The sequence below is a fragment of the Galeopterus variegatus genome, unplaced genomic scaffold, assembly GCF_000696425.1.
Source record: "Galeopterus variegatus unplaced genomic scaffold, G_variegatus-3.0.2 Scaffold270, whole genome shotgun sequence".
Taxonomy (NCBI): domain Eukaryota; kingdom Metazoa; phylum Chordata; class Mammalia; order Dermoptera; family Cynocephalidae; genus Galeopterus; species Galeopterus variegatus.
The window spans coordinates 566,782-582,662 of NW_007726381.1; the positions used below are offsets into that span (position 1 = coordinate 566,782).

Below are 15,881 nucleotides of genomic sequence, written 5' to 3' on the forward strand. Positions count from 1 at the left end.
CCGCCCCGGACGCGGCCCCGCCCCTCACCTTGCCTGCGCCGCGCTCGGGCCCGAAGGTGCGTGCGGCGCCCGGTGATTGGCGGCGGCCCGGCGCTGCCCGGCTGCCATTGGCTGCCTGGGCCTCTTTGTTCCCGGGTCTGCGCTTCAGGCCGACTACCGCAGACTGGGCAGCGGAAGTTCGACGGCGTCGGGCGCGAGGCTGCCGCGGCGGCGCCGGAGTGCCCTCAGATCCCCGCCCCCGGTGCCGGCAGGGGAGCCGGAGTTCGGCCGAGCCTGGGCGTGAGATCTCGGACGGGAGGCGGGAGCCCCGCTGACACGCAGACATGGAGCTGGAAGCCAAAATAAAGAAGGTAGGGGGCGCGGGCGGCGGGCGCTTCACCTGCGCGGGCGGCGCCGCGTCCTGACTGCAGTCTGCGGCGGGGGCGCAAGGGTCGCCCGGTCTCCGGTGCCCCGAGCCCTGGTGCCCGCCGTCGGGTAGAGGAGGTGCCCAGCGGCCCCGCTAACTCCCGAAACCCGGACGCGACGGAGCGTCGGGCGCAAAAGCGGGCGCGGTCTGCTCCCGTCCCAACGGTTGGAAGTGTTTGAAACTTTCCTTATGGTGTTTCAGCTGCGCCTGTACCTCCTCAGAAGGAAAGGACGCAGTTAGGACGAGACCGTGACCCCTCTTCCTGTCTCGGGACGTCCAACTTTGTTAAGCCTGTGTGGTTTGGGGGCAGCGGGGTGGCTTTGACAGCGCCGACCTCCTGCCCTTCCAGCGCGGCCGCCCGGGGCTCTCTGAAGTGAGTGCTGATTTAAAGCACTTCCTTCGCGCCCGCGGCGGCTGATAACTTGTAAAGTGATGAATTTATTTATTTATTTATTTATTTATTTATTTATTTATTTATTTATTTATTTCTTTATTTAATTTTCCTATCATTCTTTACTTGACTGCCAACGCACTGCCTCCCTCTTAGGGAGTTACCTCTCAAAGAAAACGTTCTCCCTGTTTGTCAGCCACCTCCAAGAGGCGATTGTCACCAGTGCTTCAGCCGGGGGGCGGCTCCAGCCGGAGTGCTCCAGGGCGTCGGGACCGACGGCCCTACCTGAGTCCTCTGGTTATGGGGAGTCTCTCGTGGCCTGGGAGAAATGGGTGGGGACCAGACTGTGACTCAAAAGGAATACTGATGGCACATTCCAGTGTAACGTTCTGTGTGAAAGGTCTCGTTCCAGGAATTGGCCCATATTTACTTTGCAGTAAATTTAAGCTGGCTGTACCTTATCAAACAGGGAAGGAAGATTTGCAGAGAGAAAGGCAAAAATAGAACTTAATTTTCTTCTCTTGCCCACTTATGGTTCCCAATTTTGTAATTATTTCACCTTACAAAGACAAAATCCCTGACTTGAACGTTCATTCTGATTTATGCCCAGAATTGAATCTTTGAAAATGTATGCAAATGCAAAGTGTTAAGTAGCTTTTGACCAATAAAAACTTGCAATGAGAAAATAGTTCCTTCGTCCGTCAGGACAAAAACTAGTACTGAAAGAGAAATCCAAGAAGAGGAAAACATAAATTCTAAGAGTATCGTGATCACATTCAATTCTCTTTCCATTTGTTTTTTTTTTTTTTTTTCCTTTTTTATTATTTTAAATACACTAATATCTTTTGTTACTTGCCATTAGGAAAGCGTTTTGTTTAGTTAGCCTTCTGTTGATGGACACTGCATTCATTTTGTTTTCAAGTGGGTAAGAGCTGTTTCATGTAGTACTTGTCTAAAATTTTAGGGGTCTTGTCCTTTCAAGTGTTGATTAGAAAACTACTTTGTGAAAGTCAACATTGTTTAGGAAGAGGGAGGGATGAATAGGTGAAGCCCAGAGGATTTCTAGAGCAATGATCCTACTCTGTATGATATTATAGTGGTGGATACATGTCATACATTTGTCAAAACGGGTAGAATATACACCACTAAGAATGAACCCTAGTGCCGGCCCTGTGGCGCACTAGGGAGAGTTCAGCGCTGGTAGTGCCGAGGCCGCGGGTTCGGATCCTATATAGGGATGGCGGTGCTCTCACTGGCTGAGCGTGGTGCAGACAACACCGTGCCGAGGGTTGCGATCCCCCTATATACATGTCATACATTTGTCAAAACGGGTAGAATATACACCACTAAGAATGAACCCTAGTGCCGGCCCTGTGGCGCACTAGGGAGAGTTCAGCGCTGGTAGTGCCGAGGCCGCGGGTTCGGATCCTATATAGGGATGGCGGTGCTCTCACTGGCTGAGCGTGGTGCAGACAACACCGTGCCGAGGGTTGCGATCCCCCTATTGGTCTCACACACACACACACACACACACACACACACACACACACACACACAAAAGAACCCTAATGTAAGCCATGGACTTTGGGGATAAGATGTGTCAATGTAGGTTCATCAGTTGTAAAAAACGCATTTGTGAAAAATGTACCACTTTTATGTGGAATGTTGGAGGGGAGAGCTGTGTGTGTTGAGGGAAAGGGGATATATGAGAACTTTGTACTTTCTGCTCAATTTTGCTGTGGCCCTAAAATTGTTTTAAAAAATAAAATATATTTAAAAGGAAAAAAAGAGAAAGATCAACATCCAAAGCGTTTTTGAAACTGAGACAAGGAGTAATTCTGTGGAAAAAAAGTCCAAAGTTAAGAATTATATATGCTTGCAAGGGAAAAATCCAGACATTATTTATAAAAAAAATTTCCTTAGTTTCAAAATGTGAGTTTCAACAAATAATGCCTTTGAGATATAGTGTAATTTTTCTCTTCCATCCCCCGTGTACTTTAAAAGATTATCTTTTCAACCAAGAATCTTAACCTTCTCTGTAAGCCTCCTCCTCTCCACCTCTCCTCCCCACAAAAATGGATTCCATAATTTTAAAGCTTTACAGATAATCCCATGACATTAACAAATCCCTGTTTCACTACCTTGTCATCACTGGTGTTTCTTAGAACAGAGTCCTCAACAAGTAAATTGGAAACTACAAAAAGACACCAAGGATATGTCCAGTTTGACTACCACTCACATCACTCTCTCTGCCTTTGTAGGACCTTTGATAGACTTGGTGTTCCGTGGATTGGACAAAAAGTTTTCCAGTATGGAAGAGTTTGGAGATCCCAGGAACATATATCACAGGCTTAGCCATAGTCTTAAAAGGAAATTTTTATTCCTTTAGAAATTGTTTTCTAACACGCCTAAGAAAACAGTTCAAGATTATCTCTGATTTATCAGCAGAGTCTGCTTACACTGTTTTGGTAACTAGATAGTTTTCAAGTTTCCTCTTTTTTTGACTCATGTATACGAGAAAAACATGGATGTGTCTTGAGAAAAGCAGATTAGAAGTTGGAACAAAGACACCACCATTTAAATAATACTAAATTTGACTTCTGTTTTAAGATGTATGGCATTTTTTTCCCTTCTAGAATCCTTACGTTGTTGATTTCACAAGGAATTTTCCCCTGGCAGATGAAAAATGTTACTTATTTTTTCCATTAATATTTTGTGTAAAATAATTAAGAGAATTGTCTCTATTACACAATGGCCTAGGTGGATGATACTGTTATAGGATTTTTGGTTTATAGAAGGAGAACTTGTCTACATCATTTGCACAAGTTTGGATTAATTACCACTTAAAATGCACTATCACAGAGACAAGGATTTTTATAATTAGATTTTGCTATATTTTTGTTTTGTTTGAAGCAACCTGTTGCTAGGATGTAGGAGTGTGTTTGGTTACACAGAGTTTTTGTTTTAATAATATTTTAGAAAAGAATTTGACTTTTATGCCCTTACTCTGTCTTTCTTTGAGTTACTCCTCTAGACCTCTTTCTTATGTCTTAAGTCTCTCATCGTAATTGACTTTGTGTAAGTAGAGTCCAAGTCTGCTTGAAAAAAACAATGGTATTTGAGAAGCAGAAACAGTGTCTCTTTGTGTGAGTGGTAAATCATGGTCCACAGCCTGCTGTTTTCCTCTTTCTTTTCTGTGTTACTGTCTCATAAGAATCACTTTTTTTTTTCCTTTTAAAAACATAAGAGAGGAGGAGAATTCCAGTAATTTCTCTTATACTGCCTGGAATTGCTACAGGGCTTTAATTTTACCTTATTCATTTTTTGCCTCCTTTCTAATCTCTCTCTTTTAATCCATCCTAACAACTTGCATACTTTTTTTTAGGGATTCTTTATTTAATTTTACTTTTTAAAAATGAGGTGCATTTTAAAGATTACAGGTCACTAAAAACCTCCTTTCTTTGCACTTGTTTCAAAAGCTCCTGTCATTAGCCAGAAAAGCATAGTGAGACCAATTGATTGCAATTGTAAAAAGTACTGAACCACAGAGATTATTTCCATTAGAAATTAGAATGAGGTTTTTATCTTAGCCTGATTGAAGTCAAGGCAAGCATGTGGGGAACTGAATGCTCAAATGCAGTTAGATTCGCTGCTTGAAGCTATTTTTGCTGCAAGAATCATTGGCAAGGCTAGGGGTAAAGGGAGGGCAAGGTACATCCACGACTTTGCTTTAGAGGTGGGTACTCTGTCTCTCAGGACAAGTGCAGAAGAAAAGTAAAGTGGTTCTCAGCTGGGCTTTATCTCTTCTAACCCATGATGTGATGCATTACATTGATTAGATATGAAAAATCCCTTTCTCTTAATTGCCCTGAACATCACATTGAATAAAACTGTAGTAGGTTTTCTATTGATATTGTTCCTTTAGGCTATCCTGTAAAGTAGAAATAGGGATTTTTATCTCTACTGGCTATTACTTCTGTACCATCACCTCACCCCGTGACTCTGCTTATGCAGTGCTCATACTCCATCTACAATACTAAATGTTACCCATCCCTCAAGGTCCAACCCCTCACAATGCACCCTCCTCTAGGAAATTTTTCTCCTTGTTACCACCTAGATGCAAAATCTTTTCTCCTGAATTCCCAAAACATGCTATCTGTAGCTCTTAGGACACTCATCATTTTCCACCTCTAGATTATAGTTACCTTTGTATGTTTCACCTTCTTACCTAAATTGCAAGCTTCTTGAGAGTTGAATTCATAACCTATTATATTTGCATAGTTATTTTGTTTGCTGCTCAGAGCTATCTGATGAAATAGACCTTAGCCTAGCTTCATTTTCAGGATGACGAAATAGGTTTAGATAGCATAATCTGAAACCCTTACTATGAGCGTGAACCATGATATGCAGAATCCATGTTCCTTCTATTGTGTTACCTAGGCTACAAATCATATATCCCCCAACTTGTTCACTAAATATATATTGAAGGAATAACTGTTATAAAAAAGAGAAATAAAATAAGGTGCATTTCAACATTTTCACTTGTTTAAAGGGAATATATTTAAGGAAGTGGTTTCTAATAAAATTACCATCCTACTGGTTTTCTATGTTTTATTTATACTTTATTCATGATTTATATGTCCTTTAGTGTAAGTTGTCATTGACTCTCTTTGTACAGAGACAGTCTAAAAAAAGTGAAAAGTATTGTAAAAAGGACATTCTGGGAGACTTTTACAAGCAAAGAAATTACATGGGCTCCAATAATATTCTGGACTGTATCTTCTAGAATGCTTCCAACTTCCCAACTTTTACTCAGAGCCAGTTGTAATGCTGCTTTCTAGCTATTTGACATGGTGCTAAGCAATAGTGAGCCTGCATTTGGCTCTCTATTTTGGGAGTTCAACTAGTAGCATCGGGAACTGTAGAGGGAGACTCATGGATGGGCTATAGAAGAGTCTGTTCAATATGCTGAACTTCTCAGTTGGTAGAAAACCAACAGATAGTAAGCATAGGCTAAACCTCTTTCCCCTAGTGGCAAAGTGCTCAAAGCACCACTGGAATGGCAGACCATACAGCTAAGAATAGAGAAGCTAAATAAATTTTATGATGCTCTCACGGAGCTCCAGGGTGATACCCAGTATTATGAGCATTGAATTAACATAATGGACCATCAGTGTGCAACAGGGTTTTTAAGAGGGACTTTTTTAGTGAAAAGAGAATGATTAATTGGTAAAATAAGGCTACTTTCTTTTTTTTTTTTTTTGGAGAATTCCAGTAATTTCTCTTATACTGCCTGGAATTGCTACAGGGCTTTAATTTTACCTTATTCATTTTTTGCCTCCTTTCTAATCTCTCTCTTTTAATCCATCCTAACAACTTGCATACTTTTTTTTAGGGATTCTTTATTTAATTTTACTTTTTAAAAATGAGGTGCATTTTAAAGATTACAGGTCACTAAAAACCTCCTTTCTTTGCACTTGTTTCAAAAGCTCCTGTCATTAGCCAGAAAAGCATAGTGAGACCAATTGATTGCAATTGTAAAAAGTACTGAACCACAGAGATTATTTCCATTAGAAATTAGAATGAGGTTTTTATCTTAGCCTGATTGAAGTCAAGGCAAGCATGTGGGGAACTGAATGCTCAAATGCAGTTAGATTCGCTGCTTGAAGCTATTTTTGCTGCAAGAATCATTGGCAAGGCTAGGGGTAAAGGGAGGGCAAGGTACATCCACGACTTTGCTTTAGAGGTGGGTACTCTGTCTCTCAGGACCCGCCGCGCTTCCCAAGCGGCGCACTATCCAGTGCGCCACCGGGCCGGCCCAATAAGGCTACTTTCTATATTCTTTATCCGAGAACTAGAATTAGGAGTACAAATTGGCCCCATGCTAATTTGAATTTAAGTTTTTTACAAACCATAACACCACAGTGTGTTCAGAAATTAGGAAAGGTAAGTAGGCAGTATAAGTAAATATCTAGTGTACGGAAAGATCTTCCGTAGTACACCGGCTTTCTCACTTCCACTTATCAGTATATCATTGAAATTGCCCTGAGCTGAGAGTTAGTAGATCTGAGTCTACTAATTTTTGTGATGTTGGCCACTTTGGATCTCAGTTTCCATATCTGTAAAAATCAATAGGGGAACCAGATGATTTCTAGGTTTTCTCTAAATCTTGTGACTCCTTTGACTGTGGAAAATATTATCAGTAGTCTACAAAGTATAATGTTCCACAGTGCTTAAAAATCACACCAGCCAAGAATGTATAAATAAATGTGCAGATATATATGTATGTGTTTGTGTGTGTGTATATATATATATATTAATGAAATGACAGTGTGTAAATGTTAGTTATACATCAGTGAATTCTATGCAAAACTTGTAAACTTAACTGAATAATTTTTCTCCATAAATCCTAGCTATTCTTCAACTTGTTTGTACTTAGTCTATCTTCATAATATTTGTGGGGGTATTTGAAGACATTAGGTTAAGTTTTATTAATTTAAATCGATAGTACGAAGCTTGAAAGGCATACATAAACTACTCTAGTAGCATGGGTCAATAATCCTAGGAATGCTGTATCCTTCCTTTGTATTTAATTATTAGAAAATGAAAAGTAATGACGCTTTTATAGTTTTTAAAAAAGTTATTTCTCCTAAAATAAGGCTATTCATTTAAAAACGATGTGACTGCTTTCTTTCGAATGTGCCAAGAACAGTTCTAGACTTTGTGAGTATGGCAGTGAACAAAAAAGATGTACGACTTAACATTTGTAATACAGAACTTACATTCTTTGTGAGGAATGATAGAGCTGAAAGTAAATGACAAAATAAATGATTAAAAGTAAGCACAACTTGGGGCCGGCCCGGTGGCGCACTGGATAGTGCGCCGCTTGGGAAGCGCGGCGGCGCTCCCGCCCGAGGGTTCGGATCCCACATACAGACCGGTTCCCGCTCACTGGCTGAGCGAGGCGCGGGAGCAACACCGAGGGTTGCAATCCCGTTGCCGGTCCCCGGTCCGGTACGGGGGCAACACTGAGGGTTGCGATCCGTTGCCGGACACGGAAAAAGACAAAAAAACCAAAAAAAAAAAAAAAAAAAAGTAAGCACAACTGGGATTATGCCCACCAGTGAACTCTTTAAAGGTCAGCAGTACACTAGATTTCTAACACAGATGATGGGTAATTTTGGTGGTGATTCCTGGGCTTGGTTCCTGGGTTTGCAAACTTTGTAATTATTTCATTTATCTTAAGTAATGGCAAATGGAAGAGAAATAAGAAAGCAGCTTTTATGTATTAGAATGTGAATAAGATCATAAATGGATACGGCTATAATAATTACAACCTTACAGCTATAAAGTACACAAACTGAGTCTTCTTCCTAATTGCATAATCCTTACAAAAGAGTCATTCTTGGATTTCCTGTTTGCATTCATTGCTAATTTTTGTTTGATAACGATTGCCATGTTAACTGAAATTGTGATTTTAAAAATTGTGTTTATTAGATCGTTAATATGAAGTATATACATGAAATTATTTTGCTTTTTACAAGGTGATAATGTTCAGGGAAATTATATAAATTATGAATTATGAAATCAACTTTTTTGAGAAAAAGAATAGACAAAAGACAACTCAAATTAAAAACCTCATGGATCTTCAAGATTTTAAAGAATAACTTGGTGATTGATAACTTCTCAACTGTTTTGAGTAAATGCTCAGGTACAGTATCACAGTTTGTTTCAAGCACTGTTACTAGAGGATTGCATTTTGAGGTTATGCTTTTCAACTATATAACTACAATCTCTGACTCCTATAAAAGAACTACTGTAAAATTTAGAGTGGTTTCATCTATTTTTTCCCTAAATGCTTTATCTATCTAACTTCCTACTTAAATAATGGGGAATTAGAGAGAGATGGGTGTGCATGACTACAATTTTCTAGGTATCACTGGTTTTATCTTGGTGATATTCAAAAAAGTAGAAGAACATAGTTTAGAATTGCCAATTTTTCTGATTTTTAGTTTCTAAGATTGGGGCACTGCTTGGGTTTGAGCAAGGCTTGAAGGGAGTGAGCTTTATGGGAAGCCAGCCAGTGATGGTTACTTGGTCTCATCTGCTAAATAACAGCAAGGCCACTACTATATAAATATATTTAATCTCCAAAATGATGAATCATCCTCAAACCATGAATGATTCAGCCTGCGTTTATTCTAGGGACATTCTGATCACCGTGAAAAACTCTAAGAAGGGGTTTCAGGGTGTTCATTATGCAGCTTTTTCTTTGAAGAACAGTGAGCCTAGCAAAAATGAGGGCTGAAAGCTGAGCACAGATGCTTTCGTGCAGAGTCTATTAATATGTCTGTAGCCACAGTGAACTTTCTCTTGCTTTGTTTGATGATAAAGTGATATCATGTTTTATTGCAAAAGATCGTGCAGATGTTAGGTGGATTTTTGTTTTTATATGAGCATAACATCATGACAGCCTTGACAGAATGAGTCACAAAGTAAAGGTAAAGTATATGTTTTTTCCTTTATGGGGTACTGGCCTGCCATAAAAAATAACTGAAGGCCAAACAAAAAGTTTCCCTTGGTTTTTCATAGAGAATAGTAAAAGTACCATTTAAATTTAAGACTTCAGAATCTAAACTCCATTTCTATCAATATCATCTGTTGAGCTTATTTCCTTCAAAAATACTTTGATGTCAGCTTTGGTAGATTAAAAAAAGAAGGAAAGAAAAAACTAGTGGGCAAGATATGCAGATTAACTACAATGCTGGATAGAATGACATAAGTGCTATGTAATACAGTATTTCTCTGTGATGAGGAGCTTTTTTTTTTGGTAAGAAAAATTATCGTGGGCTGATATTTTTTAAAACAATAAAAATGAGTTACTAAGACAAAAGACAAAGTCCAATTTTAAATGCAACACACAAAATTGCTCTGACAAAGTGCTTTATGATTCCTAATTACTTATTCTCAGTTTCTTTATGTCTCATCACAGACTGGTGACTAACAGTTCACAGACTGCCACACTTTGAGTAGCACTGCAATAGTAGCAATACAGACAACTATTTTGGAGTCTCAGGAGCAGAAAATTAACTTTAATTGGGTGATTTGGGAGTATTTTATGGAGGAAACAACTCTTATGGAATAAATAAGGTTTCATTAGGCAAAGAAGGCACTCCAGGAAGAATATGTAGTATGAACTGAGGGTACGTGCTGTGAAGCCAGTAAACCCTTGCTTGGCATTGCTACCATTGACATTTTCAGTTTTGACTCTTCTAAAATAAAGCCAAAGTTCATACATGAGCTGCAGTAATTTGTAATTTTCCTAGAATTACACAATGCAAGACCTTAGCACACTGCTGAGGACCTGCTCCTCTACCCTAAATCTGATTCTTATTTAATGCATTGTGTCATCTGCTGAGACGAGGAGGAAATTTCACATTAGAATCTAGCTGATGCAGGCGAGGCTTGGCTCCAAGCTGCAGGTTGGGACCACACTGGTGCTACATGTCTTTTATCCTTAGATTAGTGAGTATTTGAAGCAAAAGGTTGGAGCAGTAGAAGGCACACCCACCTTTTAAGCTTCTTCATATGCTAGAGCAGTCACATGTCCAAGCCCAAAGTCAAGGAAAGAAGTCCAATCTAGCAACTATGAGGCTATAGCAAGGATGTGGATGTTTAATACTGTTACATGGGAGTAAAGAATTGGGACTATTACTTCAATCTTCCCCATGTGCTATAGTGGGATTGTTGAATGTCCGGACTTGAGGATCCTTTTCTTAAGATCTTTCATGTATCGAGAGACTATTCTGAGATGATATTTTGTATAGTATCACAGACTACAGTATTTCAAAGCACAATAGTTTTTGGCCCTTCTAAAAATCAAGATAGTCTTTGGTCCTTCTAAAAAGCTGTAAAGAAAAATTAACTTTTCTGCACTCCTTACCTGATTTTTAGAGGGTCCTTTTTTAAAATCTAGTTACTCGTCTCTTAGCTTTGAGACACAGACCTCTCCAAATTCAATCCTGCCAGGTCATGTGACTTCCATGTTGCATGAAGAAATGTAGAACTAGTTTCCCTGGGAAATGTCAAGTTGCCTAAGTTTTTTAAAGGGAGTTATGAAATCTGACCTTTTAAATACTGCAACAAATTGAAAATATATTCCACTAACATTCAAATGATGCTACATGTTAGACTCTATCAGTGGTAAAAAAGTTATTCGAAGAGAAATGGGCAGAATTTAAATAAAGAGAGGCAAGACAGGTTTTGATGGCTAACTCCACATTTTTTTTTTAAGATGTCACAGGTAAACAATGAGCTATTATTTGCTGGTACTTGTCTTATGGACCAGGTGAAATTAAGCTAGAGGGATAGGATTGTTCTGTGGATCACTGTTGCCCACTCCTCTGGAACACAAGGAGTTTAAAGAAAGCAGCACAGACTTTTACCTTTTCAGACATAGGTTTGAATTGCAGCTTTGATACTTCCCAGTAACTTGGACAAGTTTCTTAGCCTCCTTGGCTTCAGGGAGCTAATCTGTGAAACATGGATGATACCTCTTCACTGGATTATTGTGAGATTAAAGTAATACATGTACACACTTGTGTTGCCTGACATACACCAAGTACTTGATCAGTGTTAGTGATTAATGTGTACGTGTATTTGTACAGTTTTGTTTAGTTAGCTAGACCTTAGTACCAATGAATAAATGTTTGGAGAACGAGAATTACATTGAGGTTGAATATCGTCTTTAGAATCCTGGGTTCAGTTCTTGGCCCTGGCACATACTAGCTAAGTGAATTTGGGGAAGTTACTCTAATTCTTAGTATCCTCATCTGAAAATGGGTTTCAGCTGTCTATTTCACAAGGGTAGAAGGTTAATTGAGATGAATATTTTAAAGCACAAAGTATGGTGCCTTCACATAGATAATAAACAAATGTCATCATCAAGAAATCCAGTGTAAAGAGAAGAAAATCCTACACAAATCTTCATACCATTTAACAGGCACCTGAATATATCATCAAGAATTTTATGATGACATGCTATCAGTAAATTATTGCTACTTGGTACTTTGTCAGACACAAAGAAATATTCATTAAAAGTTCAATAACTGTGGGGTATGTTAAGTTGTTGGATTTAATTATTTTTCTTTCACTAATTTGCAAATGATTTTGATTTTAATTTTTTATTATAAGATTAAAATTTATGAATTTTCAGAAATCATTTGAGTGCGTACCATGTGCAGGTTGCTATGTGGAGGACTGATTTAACACTACCAGGTATTCTGGTCCGGTATAGGGAACTCTTACATTTTCCTGGTCAGAATCTTATTCAGGGGCTGGCCTGGTGGCGCACAGGAGAGTGTGCCGCTTGGGAGCGCGGTGGCGCTCCTGCTGAGGGTTCGGATCCCATGTAGAGACTGGTTCCCGCTCACTGGCTGAGTGCAGTGCGGGCGCAACACCGAGGGTTGCGATCCCGTTGCCGGTCCCCAGTACGGGTGCAACACCGAGGGTTGCGATCCTGTTACCGGTCAGTTAAAAAGACAAAAAGGAAGAAAAAAAAAAGAATCTTATTCAGAATTTCTGTGGTATATTGCAAAAATAGCCACAATTCTTTGCAGCACCTTCCATTAAGAAGGGGAGTCTATTTTCCTATGCTTTGAATCTTGACTGCCTTGTGACTCACCTGGGCCAAATTACACTCATAGCCCTTTGCACATATGAAACAATCAGTGCACTGGAGCCTCTCTAACATCATTGGTGGCTTGAGAATGAGCTGTTTTTCAATCCACTAAAATGTAATTTTTATTTCTTTGCTTGTTGTTTCATCAAGATTGAGGAAAATTAAATTAACATGCAAATGAAATTTGATCCTAGTTGTAAATAGGTGGCGTATGCATGTTTTGAAATTTATCTAATTCCCCTAACCACTAGACAAATCTAAAATGATGTGTGTGTACCTTTAGTGGGGAAGTCCTTGTGCTATAGTATAAATATAAAACAAAAAGTACGATAATACAACCCACTTCTCTAATAGATCAGAAATCAAAAGATGGGTCAGAAATTACTTAAGGCTCTTATGTTTACAGAGCATAGTGTGTAAACATAATTCAGTTTTTCCAGAGTAAGGGATGGTGTGAAAAGTCTAGGCAATAAGTAAATGAGCAAGCATAAGGATCTGGCAGTAGGATTCCTGCATCTCTCCGTCTCCTTTTCCAATTTCCAAGACCCCTGTCTCTGCTGTAAGATTTGCTTTTGTTCCAAATGCCCCCGAATGCCAATCCTGGGCAAAGGTGGAAAATGAGAAGATTGTCTTCTGGCACCTGTTTTTCCATTTTCTGTGCCTTCTCTCCATTGGGATATATTCTTCAGGTTCCCTTGGATTCTCCTGCTTCCCTGGGCAGCCTCTTCTAATGGCTCTAATAGCCACTGTCCTTCATTCTCCAGCCTGTGAAAACACATCTGTACTACCCTCTTTTCCTGCATGTGCTCTAATTAGCTAGGAAATTAGTGGCAATAATCACTTAATAGTACAGTTTTCTCCCTATGGCCTCCCTCCATGTATTATAATGGATTCCTCCTGAAGAAATAATATTATATCTTAGGCCTGGCGAGAATAATGGCAATATTCAAGTTTTGGGGAAAAGAATCTTAATAAAGGTCTCAATGCAGCTATCTGTGGGAGCCACTCTTTAGAGCCAGCTGTGGAGGTAGTGACCAAATTAGGAATGTTTGCCATGATCCAAATTCTCTTAAGGAATTCCTACAGATGCCTTTTGGAATCAGGTTTTTTAAATGCCTTTTATAGCTAATAAATAGGAGGCTTTGAGGGCTGTGTATAAGCACATGCCATTGCAGAGTCCTTCAGTGGAGCCAGAGTTCAGCCAATTCTAATTAAGAAGCAATTTCATCAGCAATCATAACCTAATTGTGACATTTTTATAGGCTGCATTGTCTTTCTCAAAGTAACAGATTCAGGGGGAGGCTTTTTATGAGCAGAGTCCACAGAAGTGGTATTCTACTGGTGAACATTTCAAGTGACATCCTTTACACAATAGTATAAAAATAATTTCGTAGTAGTCAGTTTGAAAAATGTTTATGAGGAACCAACATAAACTGATCAGATAGAATACATTTCTTTTTATCGTTTGCTTACCTAAAATAAATGCAGACCTTTTAAAAAAAAAAAAAGACCTAAATTAATTTGCCCTTAATAATGTAGTGAGGATACGTTAGGTCTTGAGTATGCAAGTAGTACTGGGAGGCAGGAACTGTTGACTATAAATACTACCTAATTTGAACCAGGTAGTTTGCATCCTGATATCACAAACAAGTAGTGTATTTGTTTTCTTTTACTTAATTCTGTCTCCAGATGGATCTATGTAATAAAGTTTATATAAATCTTTTTTCGTTTTTATTTTTTTTTCTGTGTTCTTTGAGGAGGACTTATGGCATGTTATAAAAATTATGAAAATTTTCTTTTAAATTTATTTCTGGAAATTACTTGTTAATCAAGACGGGTGTTTTATATGGTATTTTATAATCAGGTTTGTGACTGTGTTGTATAACATAAGTGTGTTTGTATGTGCGTACACAAGTTTGTATATACTTATATATGTATATATTGAGAAAGAGAGTGAGGTTTAGAGACTAAAAATCATATTCTACCTTGTCTTCTGAAAGACCTTTCCCTGGGCCTTCCTAAGTGAACAACTAACAAATTGAAGGTAACAAGAGTACAGACTGTCCCTGACTTAAGGGTGGTCCAACTTAACCGTTGTTTGACTTTACGATGGTACAAAGGTGATACATATCCAATAGGAAATGTACTTCAAGTACACATACAGTCATTCTGTTTTTCACTTGCAGTAAGGTATTCAATAGATTACAGGAGATATTCAACACTTTTTTGTAAAATAGGCTTTGTGTTGGATTATTTTTGTCTAACTATAGGCTAACGTAAGTGTTCTGAGCACATTTACGGTAGGCTGGGCTAAGCTATGATGTTTGGTAGGTTAGGTGTATTAAATGCATTTTTGACCTAGGATATTTTCAACTTATGATGCATTTGTTGGGTCATACAGTAGCACTAGTATTCATGAGGAAGGAGCAAAATTCTGTTTTCATATGCCCATTTGGGTTAAGAGACATTTAAGTAGACATTTAAATGGAAAAAATTAAGGCAAGCTGATAGATAAGCACCCCTTGAACACTACCAAAATTAAAATTATGGGTTCCTAGAAAGGTAACAGGATCTAATTCTGCTCTTCTTCAGATGTGCTACCATCTTTATTGAGGGTATATAGGTGTCTTGGGTAATCTGCTACATCCTGACTACATCTCAGACCAACATAGCCAAATTGCCTTGGTAACGGTCCCTCTGTCATTACCTAATACTTGTACTGTCTTAAGAAATGGAGGGGCAAATTGTGTCGGAGTCATGTACTTTGTTAAAGTTCTAGGAAGATTGACCCCAGTACCTCCAGAATTGAATTTATTATAAAATATTTAGGCTGAAGGTTTCTTTTCTTTCCTAACAGAATGCGATTATTTACTACTGTGTATGAACAGAAAGGTTTCAGACTGTTTGGCTCACAGTGGATTTCATTGTAGAGATTCATGTGGGGCTTCTGGCTTTATACTTCCCACACTGAAAAGATGAAGGGATGTGGAAGTGAATCCTAGAGTCTGCAGTGAAGAGTTTTATTCCTATTTGCTTCTGCATAAGCAGTATTAACAACTAAAGACTCTTAATTGGTTATTCTGTTCTTGAGCTGTAATCCTTTGGTCTTAAGTTTAAAATTCTATTACTTTCTATTTTTAAGTTGATTTGTTAAATATTTATTTTGTTATTATTTTTTTAACTCTGGGTCTTTCCATGTCATGACCTATATTCAGGCACTAGTGGTTAAGAACAGGCACTTTGGAATGCAACTAACTTTGGACAAGTTAAATAAAAACTCCATGCTCTAGTTTCTTCATCTGGATAAAAATAAATAAATAAATAAAGAGTATAATAATAGTACCCCAGACTCTCATAGGATTCTTTTTTTTTTTTTTTTTTTTTTTTTTTTTTTTTTTTTTTTT

General features: G+C 38.6%; 1 protein-coding gene across 1 annotated transcript in view; it reads left to right on the forward strand.

Annotated features, from left to right (window-relative positions):
• The first annotated feature begins 172 nt into the window (after positions 1–172).
• The window catches only part of TES (testis derived transcript (3 LIM domains)), a 40,735-nt gene continuing 25,026 nt past the window's right edge, over positions 173–15,881 (forward strand). Inside the window, exon 1 of the mRNA XM_008566828.1 lies at positions 173–350. Within this exon, the coding sequence (XP_008565050.1) occupies positions 324–350 (27 nt within the window). The 5' untranslated portion in view covers positions 173–323. The remainder of the gene's footprint in view (positions 351–15,881) is intronic.